General features: G+C 29.7%; 1 protein-coding gene across 2 annotated transcripts in view; it reads left to right on the top strand.

The window, feature by feature from the left end:
• Window positions 1-18,976, top strand: part of LOC123266748 (43 kDa receptor-associated protein of the synapse homolog) — a 38,960-nt gene that overhangs the window by 8,227 nt on the left and 11,757 nt on the right. For both annotated transcript variants that reach the window (XM_044731145.1, XM_044731144.1), the window contains exons 3-5: window positions 1,770-1,983; window positions 8,748-8,899; window positions 12,629-12,775. In XM_044731145.1, the coding sequence (XP_044587080.1) occupies window positions 1,770-1,983; window positions 8,748-8,899; window positions 12,629-12,775 (513 nt within the window). The remainder of the gene's footprint in view (window positions 1-1,769; window positions 1,984-8,747; window positions 8,900-12,628; window positions 12,776-18,976) is intronic.

Here is an 18,976-nt window from a genome sequence, read left to right as displayed (position 1 = left end):
AAGCCTTAGTCTCAGCATGTATCAAAAACTTCTAATGTTCATCTTCTTCGAGCAACTAAGTAATTAACGCCAAAACAGGAGAAGTTTTGATTAAATTTTAAGTATTATACTTTTTATGTTTTGAAATTTTTCGGTGTCGTGAAATTCTTCGGTTCTACCGAAGTATTTGGTTAATGGCTAGGTAACTAGGAGACTCTTGGGCGATTTTAGTCGTAAAACCACTAACAGTAATGTCGTTTATTAAATATTTGTGAAGCTGCAGTAGTCGCATTGCAGAGGCTTGAGAAAGACGGAATTAAAGAAAGAGAAGAGGCTCGAGCGTGATTCCATCCCCGTGTCCGGAATACCCGATGCCACGAGTTTGAAAACTCGGTCTCTGGGACATCGGCCAACAATCCTTATCTCATTCATAGAAATATTTATATAGCTGCACGGACATGTTTTTTTACAAAAATTTACGTGGTGAACAAGATGTCTTCGGCTATAAGAGACAACCGGAATTTAACCGAAATACTTTAACAATTTTTTTTTACTGTAAAATTTGTCAAACTTTTAAATTAAGACATTACATGACACTTTTATGCCTTTTATGTTTGTCAATTTATTTTCTGGTTTTTTTATTTTTTTTTTTTTTTTTTTTATGAGACTTGAAAAGAAAAAAGTTTCTTTTCATACTTTTGTACTAAAACTGTTTTCAGACACTTTAGAAGTGAGTGAAAATAAAAAAAAATGTAAAACTTTCAAAAAATGTAATATTTAAATGGAATTTTTGTTCTTTATTCAAATTTAAAAATTAATAGAAATTCGATTTAAAAAATGTACTAATTACCGAAACTTTTTCCTCAAAATTTTTGATAAAATCCCTTAAATATATCCTGATATTTTTAAGTGTTTTTTTTTTTTTTTTTTTTTTTTTTTTAAAAATACAATAAAAAAAATTCTTTTTTTGTTACCTTATAAGTAAAATTAATTTAAAAGCTTGCTCCTCTTTTTGTAATAATTTTAAAGATATTCAAATAACTCTTAAAAAACGTGAATTGCACATAAATTCTGAAAAAATGAATGAAAATATCTTCTTGGTTCTAAAAATATCCAAATAATAAATATTTTTAATTAATATTGTCCTAATTACTTCTAGAAGCAGATTTATTTGTATTTTTAAATTGCAATTATGAAACCAAAAATAATGTACATTAAATAATGAAACAGACAATCGTTCCACTAAATAGAGGTGCATAAGTGCAGACAGTAAGCCCGATTTAGAGAACTAGTCATCCAGAGAATCGGGCCGTGTGAAACAAGCCACATTGTGGCAAGTTGTGATAATTTTCAATGCAAAGAGCTCAATGGTAGTACAGACTTGCTGGATATGTCAGTGGATATCCATCGCATTGTGTTAAATCTCAAAGCATTCTATTCCTTTCTATTCTCACCAATATCTCACTTCTGTCTCTTTTTGCCACAATACTACACTAATACAATATATACATCAGTGTTGAGGGTTTTCCGCAAGTTGTACATCGGTTTATGGTCAATAGAATCACGTTACAAGACATTCCTCTCTCGTCAGAAGCAGAAAACTAACACAGCCATGTAATCGATTTATTTAAATCATTAACCTTGTTTTCCCATTAGGATATTGTTTTTTTACACAACACAATTTTTTATGCTCTTTTTTTTTAGTGCAACAGTATTACATCTTACGATCATGAATCATTAATCAAATAATCACTGATCGATTAAAATATATTTGATAATAAACTTTTCAGGAGTTCGGGGAGTCATCAACTATCGGCAACAGCGTTACTCGGAAGCCCAGATGATTGTGGATACGTTTATCAATTTGCTGAAGAGGATTATCAAAGTGAATATCAAAATGGGAGTACTGATAGCCAGTACAAAAATAGCAGAACTGGCGCTGGAATATGGGAGTGTCTTATCGGTTGTAGGCATCGATTTGATCAACAAATAGCAAGGAGACGTGTAAGTATTACTAGTGTTTTATATTTAACTAACTATTACTCGCCCTTTCCGCTGGGCACTTTATAGAATTGCATTTTTAGATCTAGACTTGAAATTTAATTAGAGTATTGTTTTAACTTGCACAGATTCCCAATTCTATCGAATTGGCATCCACCTTTTATCCATGTAATTATTCTAGCTAATATTCATTGTAACTTTCAATGTGCAATCATTATAACAATCTCGTGTCTTTCTTACAAAAATTAATAATAATTGATACGAAAAAAAAAAATTTTAATGAGCATTGAAAGTTTCAGTTAAAGAAATTGCAGGTCTCATAAGTGAAGAAATCTGCCTAGTATATAAACATAACAAATAGAATTAAAAAATTTATTTTAAACAAATGACAAATAAATAGAATAAGTTTAGTTACTATAAAAATTCATTATTTCTAAGTCAAAAAAACATAGGCTCCGAATAAGTAATCACCAACGTATCATATACTAAAACCTTCTCCGAAACACACTGCATCTTATGGTATAAGTATTATTCCGATCGGTTCAGTAGTTTTCGCAGTTTAACCGGACAAAAAAACCGGCTCTCCATTTATTAGTATAGATGTTATATTTCAAAATATTGGCCCCAAGGACTAGATTTAGAATATATGCAGAACAAAAGGTTTCTAGAAAAAGAATTATACATGAAAAGCACCAGCTGAAACATATTTCAATCCATTATATAACAAGTGTAATACCAATATTGGAATTGTATGAGAAATGATCGATTAGATATAAAACGCGTATCATTTTTTTTTTTTTTTTTTTTCCAAACAGATTGTGATAGACGATCAATTTCTCTAATAATTTTAACTTTTTAACTAAAAAATTAGCATGAATTCAATTATTTATATTCCCACAAATAAAACCACCCAGAAAATGAAATCCTTGAAAAATAACTAAAAGCAAAGCCGTAAAAGTTAAAATAAATGTACACATTGAAGTGAACAAAGAAAAAAAAGTAAAATTGCCAAACTGTTGTAAGGTTTAAGAAGTGTTGCCGATAACAGACGCCAATAAAATGCTCGATTGGAGACTGTTTCTTGCTTTTGTATAACTTTATTTGCCTCCGAAGCCGTAAAACAATTCTAGACATTTTTCATCCTAATTTATCTCAGAAATCTTATTCTTTCGCACCAATCATCAATTATTATCTTCATAATAAATTATAACAAAAGTAAACGTGAGTGACAGTAAAATTATTCATTAATTTTGATATCAAAAGTAATTTATTAAAATATTCCGCAATGTTTAATTTATACCTTAAAGTGCCGAAGAATAAGATACTAATTTCTGAAGCAGAAAAAATGTAAATAACTAGATAAGTTGTTATAAAAAGTTTATTGTGAAGGCATATTTTTTTGCTCTAGCTTTTTTTATTGTTATACTTAGGAAGGATTTAAAATTTAATCAACTTTTCTTTCGCATCATTCTGTCGGTTGCTAAACGTAAAGTCAATCGATTCTTGCTTTTATTCGGACTTTTTCCCCTTTGCTAGGGTGAAAAAAATGTTGGGGAAAAATAATGTAAGTTACTCTCCCAAGAGAGATCCTGTGGCTTCTACAAATGGCACTCACTTTTTTATCCCTACTTTCTGCGTTTTATATTTTATCTTTACGGGAATTTATATCGAATCAATATTCGACTCTCTAACACTTGATCTTCGAGAGAATACTTATATGTAACAATGGAAAAATTCTGTTGTTAATATTTTGATGAGAGAATATTCCAGTGCGTAGACGAAGAGTGAGTTGTACAAAGTAAGCAAAAATGTTATAAGGGATAGAGCACTTGATTCGGTCCGACAAACCGAGGGTCGAGTTTATAGATGACGATGCAAAGAGGTTTAACGAGTGATCGGAATCGAGAGGGATTGAGAGTAAGCTTTTATTGTGAAACTAACGGCTATTTTTGCTCTGAGGGACAGATCTGAACAGTAAGTTCTTCATTTGTCTTCGAAGATAAAGAAAAAAATTTCTTGTCTTTTTAAATCTACTTCAAATCTCGAGTTTTGATGATGGAACTTACAGGTTGGGTTTTATGTGAAGTTTTTCTATTTTTGGACCTGTTTTAAGTTTGTGACATAGAAAAAATATATAATTTTATAAATTAATTTTTTAACTAAAAACTAAGGTAAAAGCCTCAATTATTGACACTATTAGAGACAAAGTTACACTGAAAAAAAAAATTAACTTGAATCAAGAGAAAAATTCTTTAATCAAGTAAAATTTACTTAAACCAAGAAATGTTTCTTACACGAAAAAAAGTAAACTGTAATATTCACTCGGATTCCGGTTAATTTTTATAGTTTCAAACAGTAAAGCGGACATCGGGGTGGCAAAAATATAAATATTACAGAACTTAATGTAGAAAGTATAAAAGCCACAATTTATAATTTAATATCCAAAATAAGTGATGAGTAGCTGTCACTATAGTAAATAACGACTCTTTTATCTTAAAAAATTACAGTTTCAAACAGTAAAAATTGCCATTTCAATATATAGTCCATATTATGAGGAGAAGGGGAACTCAGATGAAAAAGAAGGGGGTCTCACTCTGGGAGAATTTAACATTTCAAACAGTAAAAATTATACTTTTAAAATATACATTTTACCAGTCCAAACAAATCAATAATTACAGTTTGATTTTTAGCGTTGCGTTTAAAATTTACTATTTTACTTTGTAAATATTGACGTTGCTTGTATTAGAAATCTACTAACTTTATTTTATACTTTTTATGTATCATAAGATCATTTTTTGGGTACGAAATGATAAATATCAAAGTCTGAATTCTTAATTATTATACTTAAACATTTTAGACATTTACATAGCGAATATTACTGTTTGAAATAGTATTTTCTTCCATGGAAAGAGTAAATTGTAACGTTTAAATGGTAAATATTATAGAGTGAATAGTAAAATCACGATTTTACTGTTTGATATGGTAATTTTTAGCAGTTGATCATTACTTATTATAAATCGACTGTTATTTATTACAGTTTACTTTTTTCCGTGTAAGAACTAAGGTAAAAGCCTCAATTATTGACACTATTAGAGACAAAGTTATTAATTCATTTTTTTTTTAAGCAATCAAATAAATGTTTGTAAGCTGGTTTGATGAACTGGTGCTAATTTATTTTTCTTTAATAATTAATATTTAATATTTTGAATTTTTTTAAACTTTTTAATGAATTAGAATTTATTAAAAATTTATATGATAGTTATTCTTATTACAGATGATTAAATATATTTAAAAATAATTTAGAGTGTCAATATTTAGACCCCTGTCAATAATTGGGGCTTTTACCCTATAATGAGTTTTTAAAAACGTAATTTTGGCGTTAATGATTATTTCTGACTCAATTTACTACAGTTGGAGTAAACGCAATTAATTTAATGTCGTAACCAAAAACAAGTAAAACATCCGAGCATGTATAAAAAATTGTGTGGCAACAGAAACGAAAAAAATTGTTCATTGAACACCACAAAGCACTTAGTGGAGTTAATGAAAGTACTGCTGCTAAATCCACAATGAAATTTAAACCACATTTGTTGGTGCGGTGAAAATTATACGAGCTCACTGTGTGAATGTTACACTACAATTTTTTTCCGAACTTTGTTTCCACTTTCAAAAGCTTTTCTAAACAAAGCAGTTGCAGTTATGATCAAAGTTATGAAAGAAACTTCAATCCTTATCGAAGCAAAATGTAAATTTGGAAGTTTAAACGATAAATTATTCCATTAGATCCAGCCTAAAGATGACAGCTTCAGCCTCACGCTCAAAATGTCGTGGATGTTAATTAAATTCTGTCAAAATAGACTTAATTCGAGACTTGGTTCATTAAAAGCATAAATATTCTGCATCAATATACTAAAAGTGGTGAAAACAATTTAGTGCTGTTATTATTATATTTGACAGAATGTTTACCGATCTAAATAGCTTCCAAGTAATTTAATTTCCGACATATTTTATCGTAGTATGATATTATTACGGAAATAAGCTGAATTAAGGAAAAAAGATTTTTATCGATATAAGTAGGAATGAAAGTAAGAAAAAAAAGGTTTTTTTTTTTATTTTAGTTGGAATAGATGAAAAGTGGGCTAAAAGTTGATAAAGTAATCCCTTACCTATACGGAACTCAAGTATTAGAAACAAAGGGTCGAGCTTTTGAGGGTAAATATCGACAATGGATACAAATAAAGACAGATAGATAAAAACAATAGCAAAGACAAAGATAAAACACAGAGATATAAAGTACGAACTTGGCCCAGTTGTTTAGGTGGGTGCGTGCTCAACTGTTGTTGGATCGATGTAAATAGCTTTTTCCCGGTGCTGAGGTCAAACTCAAGATTAATATCTCTGCAAATTGACTCTAATGCTCATGGAAAATACTGAAGACTGAGTACGATGTTGTAATTACGCATTACGCTGGTAATAAAAATGTTAAATGGAGAGGTTGTATGATTTTATAAGCTGAGAGTTTCAAAAAATAGCAACTAACTCCATTATTTATTTGTAATTAAGAAGTGGATTAATTCTTTTTTTTTCTTACGGTTAGTCGGGAATAAATCTTGTGTTTATTTTCCGATAGTTGACTTACTTTGAAGTTTTTATTTATTTTACATTAAATTTTGATGCACGAAATTAAAAATTTTCAAGCGAAATTTGATGCAACGCTGGGACGAAATAAATCTTTGTCGAAATGCGCATGACATATTTTCGCAGGGAATGTTACGGTGGATAAGTAGTTCAGAGGTTTAAAATACTACTTGTAATTTTTACAAACTTTAGCTTTTGAAGCTTTTGGTCAAGTTAAATTTTTTTCTTCCGTGCACTGATAGAAAGATTTATTTATATTAAATAATATTTATTAATAGTTAACAAATCATTTATTAGAGACCACTTTTTAGTATTAAACAAATATTTCTTAGTATTTAAAATGATTTGTTTGTATTTAACAAATCTGATATTCATTTATTAAATATTAATAAATCTTTTTCAATACTGAGAAATATTTGTTAAGGACTAACAAACGGCTTCTAATAAATCATTTGTTAAATATTAACAAATCTTTTTAACTATAAACAAATCCTTCTATCAGTGTGTAGTATATGAGAAGCATGTTAAGAGTAAAAAACTTTGACTGGAGTATTTTTGACTGAATCTTTAAAAATTTATTAGTTTAAATGTGAAGAAGCTCTCCCAGAAAATAGAGGAAAAATATTTTATAAAAAAGGTCTAAGGGCGTATTCTCGTCGAGAGGCACAAATTTGGCTCCGTGTTTTTATTTATCCGTAACAATTTCTCGAGACAAAAATTTCTCATATAAAAATTTATCTCATGCAAAAAATTCTCACTAAAAAATTTCTTGATTAAAAAAATCGTCAAAGAGCAAAAAATTATCAGTCAAAAATTTCTCAAATTTATAATTGAGAAATTATTGAAAAATTTCTCAAATATTTTAATATCACAACAAAAATTAATAATTTTAGGTATTCTTTAAATTGCAATGAAAAAAAAAATTTCTTTTCAAAATTCTAGACTAGAATACTTCTTTAAGTTTGTTTAAGAAGTCAAAAAAAAAATCAAGCGAACTATTGAGAAGCAGATGAATCCTCATTCGTAAAATAATAACATTGAAAATCTTTATGTGTGTGTTTCAATAAAAATTAAAAAAAATACAATAAATAATTCATTTATTCCAATTCACCTTGCCCCAATTACTAAACCTTGTCATTAAAATGAGAATCTTGACCTTGCATAAAAATTTGAGTCAAGTGTCCTCTCGAATTCGTTCATGAACTCGAAACTACAGTAATAAAAAATAAATACAAGAGAATAGACACCTATCGACGCGTAGTTTATAGAAACTCAATTATTGTATATTTATTCCGTGACCCCATCACGTGCATTCCCTAAGACCAACTAAAGTTCAGGGTTAAATCGATACTGCTCTCTTTTACTTGGCATTCTCCCTCAACGGTATCGTTATATCCAAGCTTCGAGCTTCGCTTTGCGTGATCTGGCCATTCCGTGAGTTCAACTTGACCCCATACTTTATTAAGTGATTAATTAAATAATTAGCTAAACCTATTCACTATCGCTTCACAATAATTCAATTTTTCTTCTTCGAAATCAAATAAAATGATCGGTTACTATCCAGACTAAATATATCATAAATTTAAAGTAAAAAATGAATCAAACTCTGAGAATTCTTTGACATATTCTATCTCTTAAACAATCGATTACTTTTTTTTTAGTCTATGACATATTTGTCAAGCGATTCCGGAAAATGTTTACTTCAATGAAACCTCTACTCTGTCCTTTTTGTATCTCAGTTTATACAAATATTTTTTGTTTTAAGGATAAATACGAATAAAAAGAAAATAAATGGACAAAAGAATTTTTTAGTGCTCTGAATACCTACCAATAATCGATATACATTTAGATTTTCTTTTCATTTTATGTCCTATTGATTATCATAATTTTTTTTGCCGTACTTTTATATTTATTTTTACTACGCGTACTTACAAGAAAAAAAAGCGCTATTTTTTTATGAAAATATTTTTTAATAAAGCTAATCATTTGTTTGTTTGTTACAATCAAAGTATATGTTGAAATTATTTTATTAAAAAATGAATAAATTAAATTTTTAATTTTTAAGGGAATTTTTCTTGTAAAAATATGACATAAATTATTTAACGAATTATTATTATTATTATTTACAGGTGGAGCAAGGATTAAAATTATATCGAGCACACAAACAGCAAGCGGCGGTGCGGAAATGGCGAGGAGCATTAAAAAATATCCGACAACGAGAAGACAAATTTACTCTACTAGGATATCTTTACCAAGCGTATATGGACTGGGGAAAATACAGGCATGTTTATATTTATTACTATGCTAAGTATGTAAATATCTATTAACTTTTAATTAGATCCTAAAGAATTTTCAAGTTTAATTAAAAGCAAAGTCTAATTACCGTAGTGTAATTGATTAAATTACCTTTTTCACCAAGTATTAAATAACGAATGTAATTAAAAAATATGATAATTAATATTAATATTAATATTGATGCCTTGAAGCTCACGGATCGATAGATTTAATTATGTATTTAATAATCACATTTAAAATTATTGTTCGATAATTTAATTTTATTTGCTGCAAGAGACTTTGTTATTGCGTTATCATAAATGAGTTTTAAGCACAAGGTAATAATTATGGATTTTAATTCAAACGAGCTTTTATACCGTTCAATACTCATTAATTTATAATTATAGTAATTACTTTTATTTATATACATTTATTATATTATAAATATATGTATATATTTGTAAGCCATAAATAACCAGATCAGAACTTGACCAAGAAAGCAATATTTATCAATGTATATTAATATTAGAAAACTATAGAACTATTTGGGTAGTTTGAACTAAAATGCACACGCATAAAAATAATTTTTGTTGAAATAACAAAAGACGGGATAACTGAAAAATATGTTGTAGTAACAAATTATAGTTATAGTAACAAATCCATTAGTTGTATTAACAAAATATTTTAAGTTGTACTAACAAAGCATTTTTTTAAATCACAAAATCAATTTATTGCTCTAACAAAATCATTTTGTTGCTGTTACAAAATGATTTTTTACTCCAACAAATTCTCATTGTTATTTTTACAAATTCTCTTTATTACTTCACTAAATTGTCTTTGTTGCTCCAACAAATTCTCTTTGTTATTTTAATAGAATAATTTTGCTGTTTCAATGAAAAAATTTGTTATACCAACTAAAGTATTATGTCAAATCAACTAAAAGATTTTGTTATAGTAACAAAATTGTTTTTCTCCCCTCCGGGCGGAAAGCGTCAATTTTCCGCCCACTGCGCTAAATGAAAATGCCGCTTTCCGCCTCCGTCGAGGAGAAAAATAGTATTCTCACCACGGGCAGGAAATAAGAAAGCCTCGGATCACATGTTTGTCGACCTCGGCTTCGCCTCGGTCAACAATTACATTTAATCTGAGACATTTCTTATTTTCCTGCTCTAGGTAAGAAATATACTAATTGTTATTATAACATATCAATAACTTGTTATCCATGGCAACAGTTACTATGGCAAAGGTTACCATGGCAATGATTACCATGACAACGGTTAAATATTAATGAATTAAATTAAATCGTCGATAATAAAAATTTTGGCAGAAGCGCGCAAAGCACGTTCTATTTTCTAGTAACCTTAATTTTTTTATTTTAACATATGATTTATTATCCCTATGTTAACAAATTCATTTGTTGCCACAACATATCTTAGGTTATCTTAACAAAATTTTTTTCTGCGTGCACACTCAAAAATTCTGTTCAGTGAAAGTATCGACTCTATCAAAATTTCCATTGACTTTTATCTAAAATCATTAACCTACGCCGTGTATGATAAAGCCAAACATTTTATTTACATAAAAAATTTAATGCCATAAAAAATTCTGAGCTCCATTTTATCTCTGTGATTTCTCATATACGATCATTGAAGCATATTTTTCTTTTTCCACGAACTTGATCAATATTTGCTGTTTATGTTGGCCGATACAATTGCATACTCTACTATTGCTATACTCTACTCTATATTCCGCGGACATTTCGCCAGAAAAAACTAGCACAGCTTCATCGAAGAAGAATTTTATTCTTGGAATCCATCCCGCGATAAAAAGAGTTCCAGAGTTTAATCGAGTGTTGCTTCCGTACACGTATACGGTGCATATTTTAGAGGTTTCGATCGTCAATATAGTTTCAATATTCCATATAAAAGAACAAAATATATCTCAAAATAGAATACATTGTGTGGGAATCTCGAATCTTATATTTAACATTATTTTATAGTCGATATCCATTGTTCTACCTGGCTTTACTTAGCTTTACTTTGACGCCGCTCTCAAGATTCAACTTATATTTTATGCATCGAGGAGCGATTTCTATGCGCATACTCTAAAACTTTTTCCATTTACTGGAGTTCCTACTATTCTGAGAGAGACATTAACAACTTTACTGGTGAGTGCTGAGCTGAGAACTCGGTTTAACTTGGACTGAATAAAGGTATTCGAACACCACAGATACCTATTGGTGAATACCAATGACCAGCACTGACCGATATTGACAAATAGAGAACATGGTGCTGCACTTACCGCCTTCTGTCGTATTGTTGAATGCCTCCAGATCACATTCCAAACGTTAAGCACATTACATTAAGTGGCTGAGTTAAATATTTAATAGATTCTCTCCATTATTATGTTCCCGTTGAAATATTATTCGCTTTCCACACTGGAACAAAAGAAATTAAAATCTTTTAATTTGACTTTTGTAATTTATACTTATCCGTCAGATTTTAACGTCAAACTTCGTTAGAGCGCTCTTAGTTTATTTGTCGAGTTGACAAGCTTTCATTTACATTTACTAGACCAATAAACTCTAAGAAATCAACGCCAATGGTGATCCTCTTGATTTTACATTCACATGAGAATTATTTTTTACTATAAAAACTTTAATATTTATTTTTTTTATAACGCTCCTTTGCAGTTTATAAATATTTATGAATGTATTGCAATTGCATTCCTTACTATGTACTCGCAGAATTCTAGAAATTTCATGTAAGACCACATATACATAAATTCCTTGTATCTAGGAATTACAAACCCTCATCTCTGGTTCTGATGCATAGACCACTAACAAAGGAGTTAAATGCTCACAACACAATAGACTATTATCACAAATTTAGGACATTTTAATTTAAAGAGTCTTATAATTTATTATCAATTTTATTTAAATGCTTATAATTAATTTATGTTAGTAAATTAGGCGAATTTAATTTAATGCTAATTATAAATTTTTCTGTTAACAAGAAATTCATTTTATCCATACGCAATTTTTAAATTATTATGCGTAAAAATTACCCATAAAAAAGCTTCTCAGGAGAAAAAAATAAACGATTTGGATTTTATTACTTAACATCTGAAACTCAACTCTCTAGAAAGGAGAAGATTTAGCGATCATGCGCCATCTGTCGGAATTTTTGAACACTAAGTTTGGTCAAAAATTAAACTCGGGCACATATGACCATATCAGGCCATAAATAGCTAAATAAGATCCATATATTTCGAGAAAATTAGGAGAAAAAGAATTATATTTAACATGAGTTGCTTTTATCAAAATAATATTTAAAGCTTGATAGATTTAATAATGAAAAAACGTCAGAATCAGGCACGTTTGTATGTATATTCATGAATCTCAACAATAATCAGATACAAGAGGTAAACTACTGATCCCACGAAATTATTCTAATCTTAAGCAACCACTGGAGTGGTTAATTTATTTAGAATGTCATTAAATTTAACACTGTCTCTGTCAATTGTATTTACTTTTCCAGATTTAAAATGATGAGAAAAACAAATTGACGTTTAAAAATTAACTGACTTGATTTGGTAGTCTATTTACTTTTAATTAAAATCAGTAAACAGCAGAATGGTTATTTCGGTAGGAAAAAGGTCGTGGAAAAGCAATTTGTGAGTGTTAATCTAAGTTCTGTCTCGTTTACTACATAAATATTTATTATTTGTTTAATAGGGATAGCATAGACTTTGCGCTCCGACAGTTGAGTATCTCTGACGAGCAGGACTCGCCTAACATGCGGGCTGAAGCTTATTTAAATTTAGCCAGGGCACATGAGAGACTTGGTCTTCTTGACAAGGCTTTGGGATACGCTCGACACAGGTATTGTAAATTTATTTAGAACTTATGTAATTATTATAGTATAGTGTTTACTGTTCATTATTAATGAGGACAGCCACTTTGAGTGGCTATCTCACTTAATATTTTATTTATTTTCAAAACCATAATCATAAAAATATTTTGAATATTTTTTTTCTGAAATATTCCGTTGGATATTTAACAAAGAACCTTTCAAATGAAAACGAATTAATCAAACTCGTTCATAATTGGCAGTGAACAGAGTTGTATTTGTCACTGCAACAAAATTAAAAAAAAGGTTACTTTATAAAAATGTAACAATTAATGTATTGCCATTCAAATATTATATTTGTACCTGGTCGACAAAAATTACCAGAAACAGCAACAAAATTTTCTTTGCATTGACAGTGAAAATCAATGCATGCCGCATTATTGACTAAACATTGGCTGTCACTCCAACAATAACCCTTTAAAAGCGCCATACATGTTGATTTATTTATTGAAAAATGATTAACGCTGCAACGACATTTTTTATCCGAAGGATCACATCGATAATGCCAAGAATCACCACAATCTAACACTGTATCACACGGGTACATGTAATCAACTGAAATTCCGATAGAATGCCAATGAGTTATCAAGTTATTTCAATAACGTGTGTTTTGATTATCTATAGATAATTATCAATATTTAAAGTATACTTTAACTTACTTGGTTTACATTGGCTTTCTGATACAGCTCTGAAACCAGGAAGGCATTGACACTTATTTTTAATGCAAGCTGAATTATTGTATTGGCAGTCATTGTTTATTGAGCACTTCTCAAGTAAAGTAGGCCAACACTCAAATTTGCTAGAGGCAAAATAATTTTTATGACAAACACATACTTTGTCGCGGGAACATTCAGAATCTATTATTGACATTGAACAGTCCTCATCATCCTGACAATTTGAGCCCAGCGAAACTGTTCGGAAAATAAAGTAAAACATAATTACTCGAGTCGAAACATTTATCCTCAATCAATTCTTAATGAATATTTAAAAAGCATGCACTGTAAAGCCAAGTGTTTTAAAAGTGACTACAAATGAGCATTTAACATAGGAAATTAAAACACGTGGAAGTCTTTTAAAAGTGACTACAATGCTTCAAGATAGAAACAAAACACTTTATAGGTGTTTTTTTAAAACACTTGAATTTGTAGTGTATTGAGCCTATAATAAAGCAAAAAGAGTATAATTAAGCATCAAATGAATGAAGCATCTAATCGAGACTTAATCAGTCTCAAATAATATCAATTAAGTCTAAATTACATTTGATGCTGGATTAATCCAGGATATCTCAAAATATATGCGAAATCATTTGCAAATCATTTGAAAGTCAACAAATAATTTAACGATTATGATCAAATGTAATTTAGACTCTATGAGTATCTTTCAGCATAATTAGCTCGAAATGCTTTTAGAATTCGGTTAAATTCGATTAAAGTTTACTGGAGTTCGATAAGAATCAATTGAGGCTAGAAATTTAGAACCAGGCAGCTTTTGATTCCTACAACGAAAGATTACTTTAGTCAGAATTACTTTTATCGCATTCATATTTTGTTGGAGCATAAAGCCCTTCAGGACATTGGCATATATGATTGACACAAAATGAATTATGAGAAATGCATTCGTCATCTGAATCACAGATTTCGCCAATAAATCCTACACATTTTGTCCTCAAAGGTATATAATTTGGTTTACAGCTACATACTTTGTCAAGAGAACAGTGAGAATATTTTATACCATTACAATCACCGTCATGATCACATGAATACTCAACAAGTCCTGTAACTGATGAAAATAATAACTCTCCAAAATTTGAAATTATGTAAAATTTAATTAGTGAATTGATTACAGTCACTTATCAGGCAGTGATTTTTGTCTATCGATTCATATTGAAGTTGGCATTTACACTTATTTTTAATGCAAATAGAATTAGCTGCTGCACATTGTTGGTCCATTCTACAATATTCGCCCAGTTGTGGAGCACAAACTGTAGCATTCAGAAGAGAATAATTATCTTGGCAAACACAGACGTAATTTATGCACTTGGAGTGCAATAGCAATCGGCAATCATCATTTTTTTCACATTCCATCCCAATGTAATCTAAATTTTTAACCAGACATTCGATGACTAAGTCATAATGTTAATTTCAAAAGGTTAAATCAACTTACGTGGCACACATTTGTCAATCGAATGTCTAATGAAACCATGATCGCAAATACATATGTCATCTACACAACTGGAATGAGTGACTGCGCATAGTTTATTCTCTGAACAACTTATGCCAAGTAATGGCGCGCAAGCTGTGATATTATATTCTTCATAAGTTAATAGACACTCGCATTTTTTATTACTAGAACATTGACTATCCAGTATGCCTACACAATCAAAGTGGTCTTCACACGGAATTCCCAATTGAGCTGTAATTAGCATCAAATTAGCATCAAATTAGCATCGGCTTCAAATGATAGACGATTTATAAAACTTACGAGTTATACACAAGTCTTTTGTATATTTAACCATATATGGTTTGCATCGACACGTATGCTCAATGCATGTTGAATTGACGGCTAAGCAATCTGCATCACTTGAACAGAATCCGTTAATAACGGATTTACAAAGATCATTATTGTATTCAATGTGACTCTCATCACAAACGCATACTTTGTCTTTTGAGCACACTGCATGCTTAATTTGGTTACAATCACTATCTTCCTTACATGCTTCGTTCAAATACGCTACAATAATTTGTGAAAAAATGTTAAGATGAACCAGAAAATCTTAGTATTTTTTTATTAAAAAATTAACTCACCAGGAATACATTTTTGAGATTTGGGCAAAAATCTCGGCTTACATTGACAAAGACCTTCGATACACATAGAGTTTTCTACTAAGCATGAGCTATTTGTCTCACAGTGATACCTATCCATTGGTGTGCATATGAAAAACGATTTAGAACTTTCTTTATAACACATGCAGCGATCGGAATCAGAACAGATTGATTTAACCTCATAACCGGTCGCAGTTAAATTAGGATGATGAAAGTAAGCTACATTTGAAAAGATGAAATTGGAGAACATTTAGAAGAGGAATTGAAATAGCAAAATTATTTTACTTTCATTAATCTATCGCTACTTGCATCATTTTTTAGTCATTTGCTCGGTAAGCGCTTTCTTATTTCTTCACCACAAAACTACTATTTTTTTCTTTTAATAAAATAAATTATTTTATGAATTCATGATAAGAGAAAATCATAAAAAATTTCTAATCAAAGAATTTTGATTAATTTAAGCTAAATTTAGAAAATTAAGGTCTAAATTTTGCCGAGCGAGCAGCGAAAGATTAACTAAGAAACTTTAAATCAACAGACTCGATAGAGTCTGGCGCCAAGTTCCGTTCTCAAGCCAGACTACCGAGTGTGTATATACCGTAAGCAGAACGGTTTTTTGAGGTTACAAATTTTTTTTCAAATTTATTTTGATTTTTTTTTTTATATGATATTTTATAATAGTAGTTCATGCTTTTTATTACGCGTATTACTTGATTATTATCAATTATCTTTATAATTTCTATTTCAAATTATTAAAAATAATCAGCACAAACTATAGCGACCCAGATTTTTAGATTTTAACTTTTTTCTTATGTAAAAAGCGGACGGCCAGAGACTAAATAATATAAAGATGCATGCTAATCTTATAATAGATGGGAAACTACAGTGAAAAAAGATGTTGACAGCTTGCAATTACACACGCCAGGCGGCGCAAGAATAACTTTTACATGAACTATAGCTTAAAGGGGATAGGTTGCCACCGGAAATGTATTAAATTAAAATTGTTAATTTTTATTATAATTACAAAAATACTGAAATCGAACAAAACAGTTTCACTGTAAAAAATCACGCCAAGTCCACGTTCATAAGACTATTAAGAAAAAAAATTTTATTTCTTTACAAAAGATATAAAATAAAAAAATAAAAATACCAATTAACCGATATGGTTGTATATGATTTTCGGAAATTAAAAAAAATTTTGTTGTAAATTTAAAAATTAAAAAAAACAATTTTGGAATGTACTTGGTGTGCGTCATTGTGTACTTCAATTTTTTTTAAAAGTCCTAGTAGATAGATTTTAGGAATTTCATAAAAAGTGAAATTTTTCGTAATCACGCACACTAAATACGTTCCAAAATTGTTTCTTTTAATTTTTAAATTTACAACAAAATTTTTTTTAATTTCCGAAAATCATATACAACCATATCGGTTACTTGGATTTTTTAATTTTTTATTTTATATCTTTTTGTAAAGAAATAAAATTTTTTTTTCTTAATAGTCTTATGAACGTGGACTTGGCGTGATTTTTTTACAGTGAAACTGTTTTTGTTCGGATTTCCGATATTCGTTTACCTGAGTGACATTTATGTTCAGTGGGATCATATGCAATACCTTGCTTGCACTGACATATATTATCAATACACTCTGAATTTTCTGTTACACATTCATCAGTTTTCCAACAAATTCCTCCTAAAGTTGGAGCACAATATCTCGGATTAATTTCAATAGTATTAGATGTGCAAGTACAGACATTATCATCCGAACATTTTGAAAACTTAACCCGACTACTACATATCTCGTCGGTCTCACAAGAGGTTCCCAAAATTTCTATCAAATAAGATATTGGTTAGAAATAAAATTAGATAAAAAAAGAAAATTTAAAAAAATTGGAGTTTAATTACTGGGTATGCATCGATTGTTGTGACTCGAAAGATACTTAGCAGTGCATCGACATTCATTGTTAATACAGACAGCATTTTCGGCAGCGCATAACTCATCTTGCCAACAAAAACTCCCCAAAGTTGGAGCGCAGGTCCACGAATTTATTCTGACGTTATCTTTTCTGCAAATACAAAAATGGTCTTTTGAACACTTCGCATGGCTTATTCCGTCACAGTCCTCATCCAGCTCACAAAATTTTCCTAGCCCCCCTAAGAACATAGATAGTTAATTTCAGCATTTGAATTTTTATAATTATTACAATAAAAATTATAAAAAAAATTACACAGGATAGCACCGACGCATCGAAAGACGCCATCGGGCCATGTTTTATTGCATTCATCTCTCAAGTTACAACATGGACGCCAAAAATCGGGGTTGCACTGTTCAACCGGGCATTGCAAATATTAATCACACTAATTAAACTTTGTCCAGATATTTGATAATAATATAATACTTACGGAGCCATGTCTTATTGCACATTGAGTATCGATATTTTGATCATCAGAAAAAGCGCTACTAAAAGTCACAATGATAAAAAATAAGATCATACGTGAATTGACTAAAATTTTCACCGATCCCATTTCCGTCAAATTTGTTTGAAAAAAAAAATTTCAATTTTTCTTAGCGGGAAGTTAAAAATTATCAAATTCGTAATTGATATAGGTGCGTCTTACTGAATGGCAGCGATAAAAAAGATTTTACAAAAACCGTGTTGTACGACTTTATTAATTGACTAACTATCATCATCAGAGATGATAACTTTTTATCAATTTTCTATTAAATACCTAATTTTTTATCAATTTTTTTATTTTGTCGCTCATTATGTTGCTTTATTATAGTGTTAGTCGACAAAGAACATAGGTAGTTGTTATCAATAAATTAATGTTTTAATTAACTTGTTTACGACTCTATTAAGCAACACTCTCTGTGCATTATCCTTTGATGACCAAAAAAATTTCATCATCTTGAAGTAATTCAAGTAAATGCTAGTATTTTATCAATTTACGTAATTAAGTTTTTTGTGGCTTCATCAAATCGTATTACTTCATCATCATTAAAAAAATGCCATTCGGCCTCACCCGAAATGGAAGGTAGATTTCATGTGATATGAGATTTTCTTTATTCATGTTATTTAATTTGTTGAATAAAAAATGTTTATGTAATTTTTAAATTTTCAATCCGCAATAACTTTTAAACGAGTTAACTGATTATCACGTAGTTGACAACAGTCGATGCAGTTTTTTTGAATTCTATGATGAATTTCAAACCGTGAATTGATCAGATAAAAAATTTCGGAAATTGTTTAAAAAAAAACGCTTTTTTCGATTTTTTTCCTCAACGATATCTCACAAACGAATCAAGCGATTTTAACCGGTCCGGCGGCGATCGACGTAGTTTTTTTATGTTAAG

Source organism: Cotesia glomerata, linkage group LG6 (genome assembly GCF_020080835.1).
Source record: "Cotesia glomerata isolate CgM1 linkage group LG6, MPM_Cglom_v2.3, whole genome shotgun sequence".
NCBI classification, from domain to species: domain Eukaryota; kingdom Metazoa; phylum Arthropoda; class Insecta; order Hymenoptera; family Braconidae; genus Cotesia; species Cotesia glomerata.
Note: the sequence above shows the minus strand (reverse complement) of the source record. Positions and strands in the feature narration are given on the sequence as shown.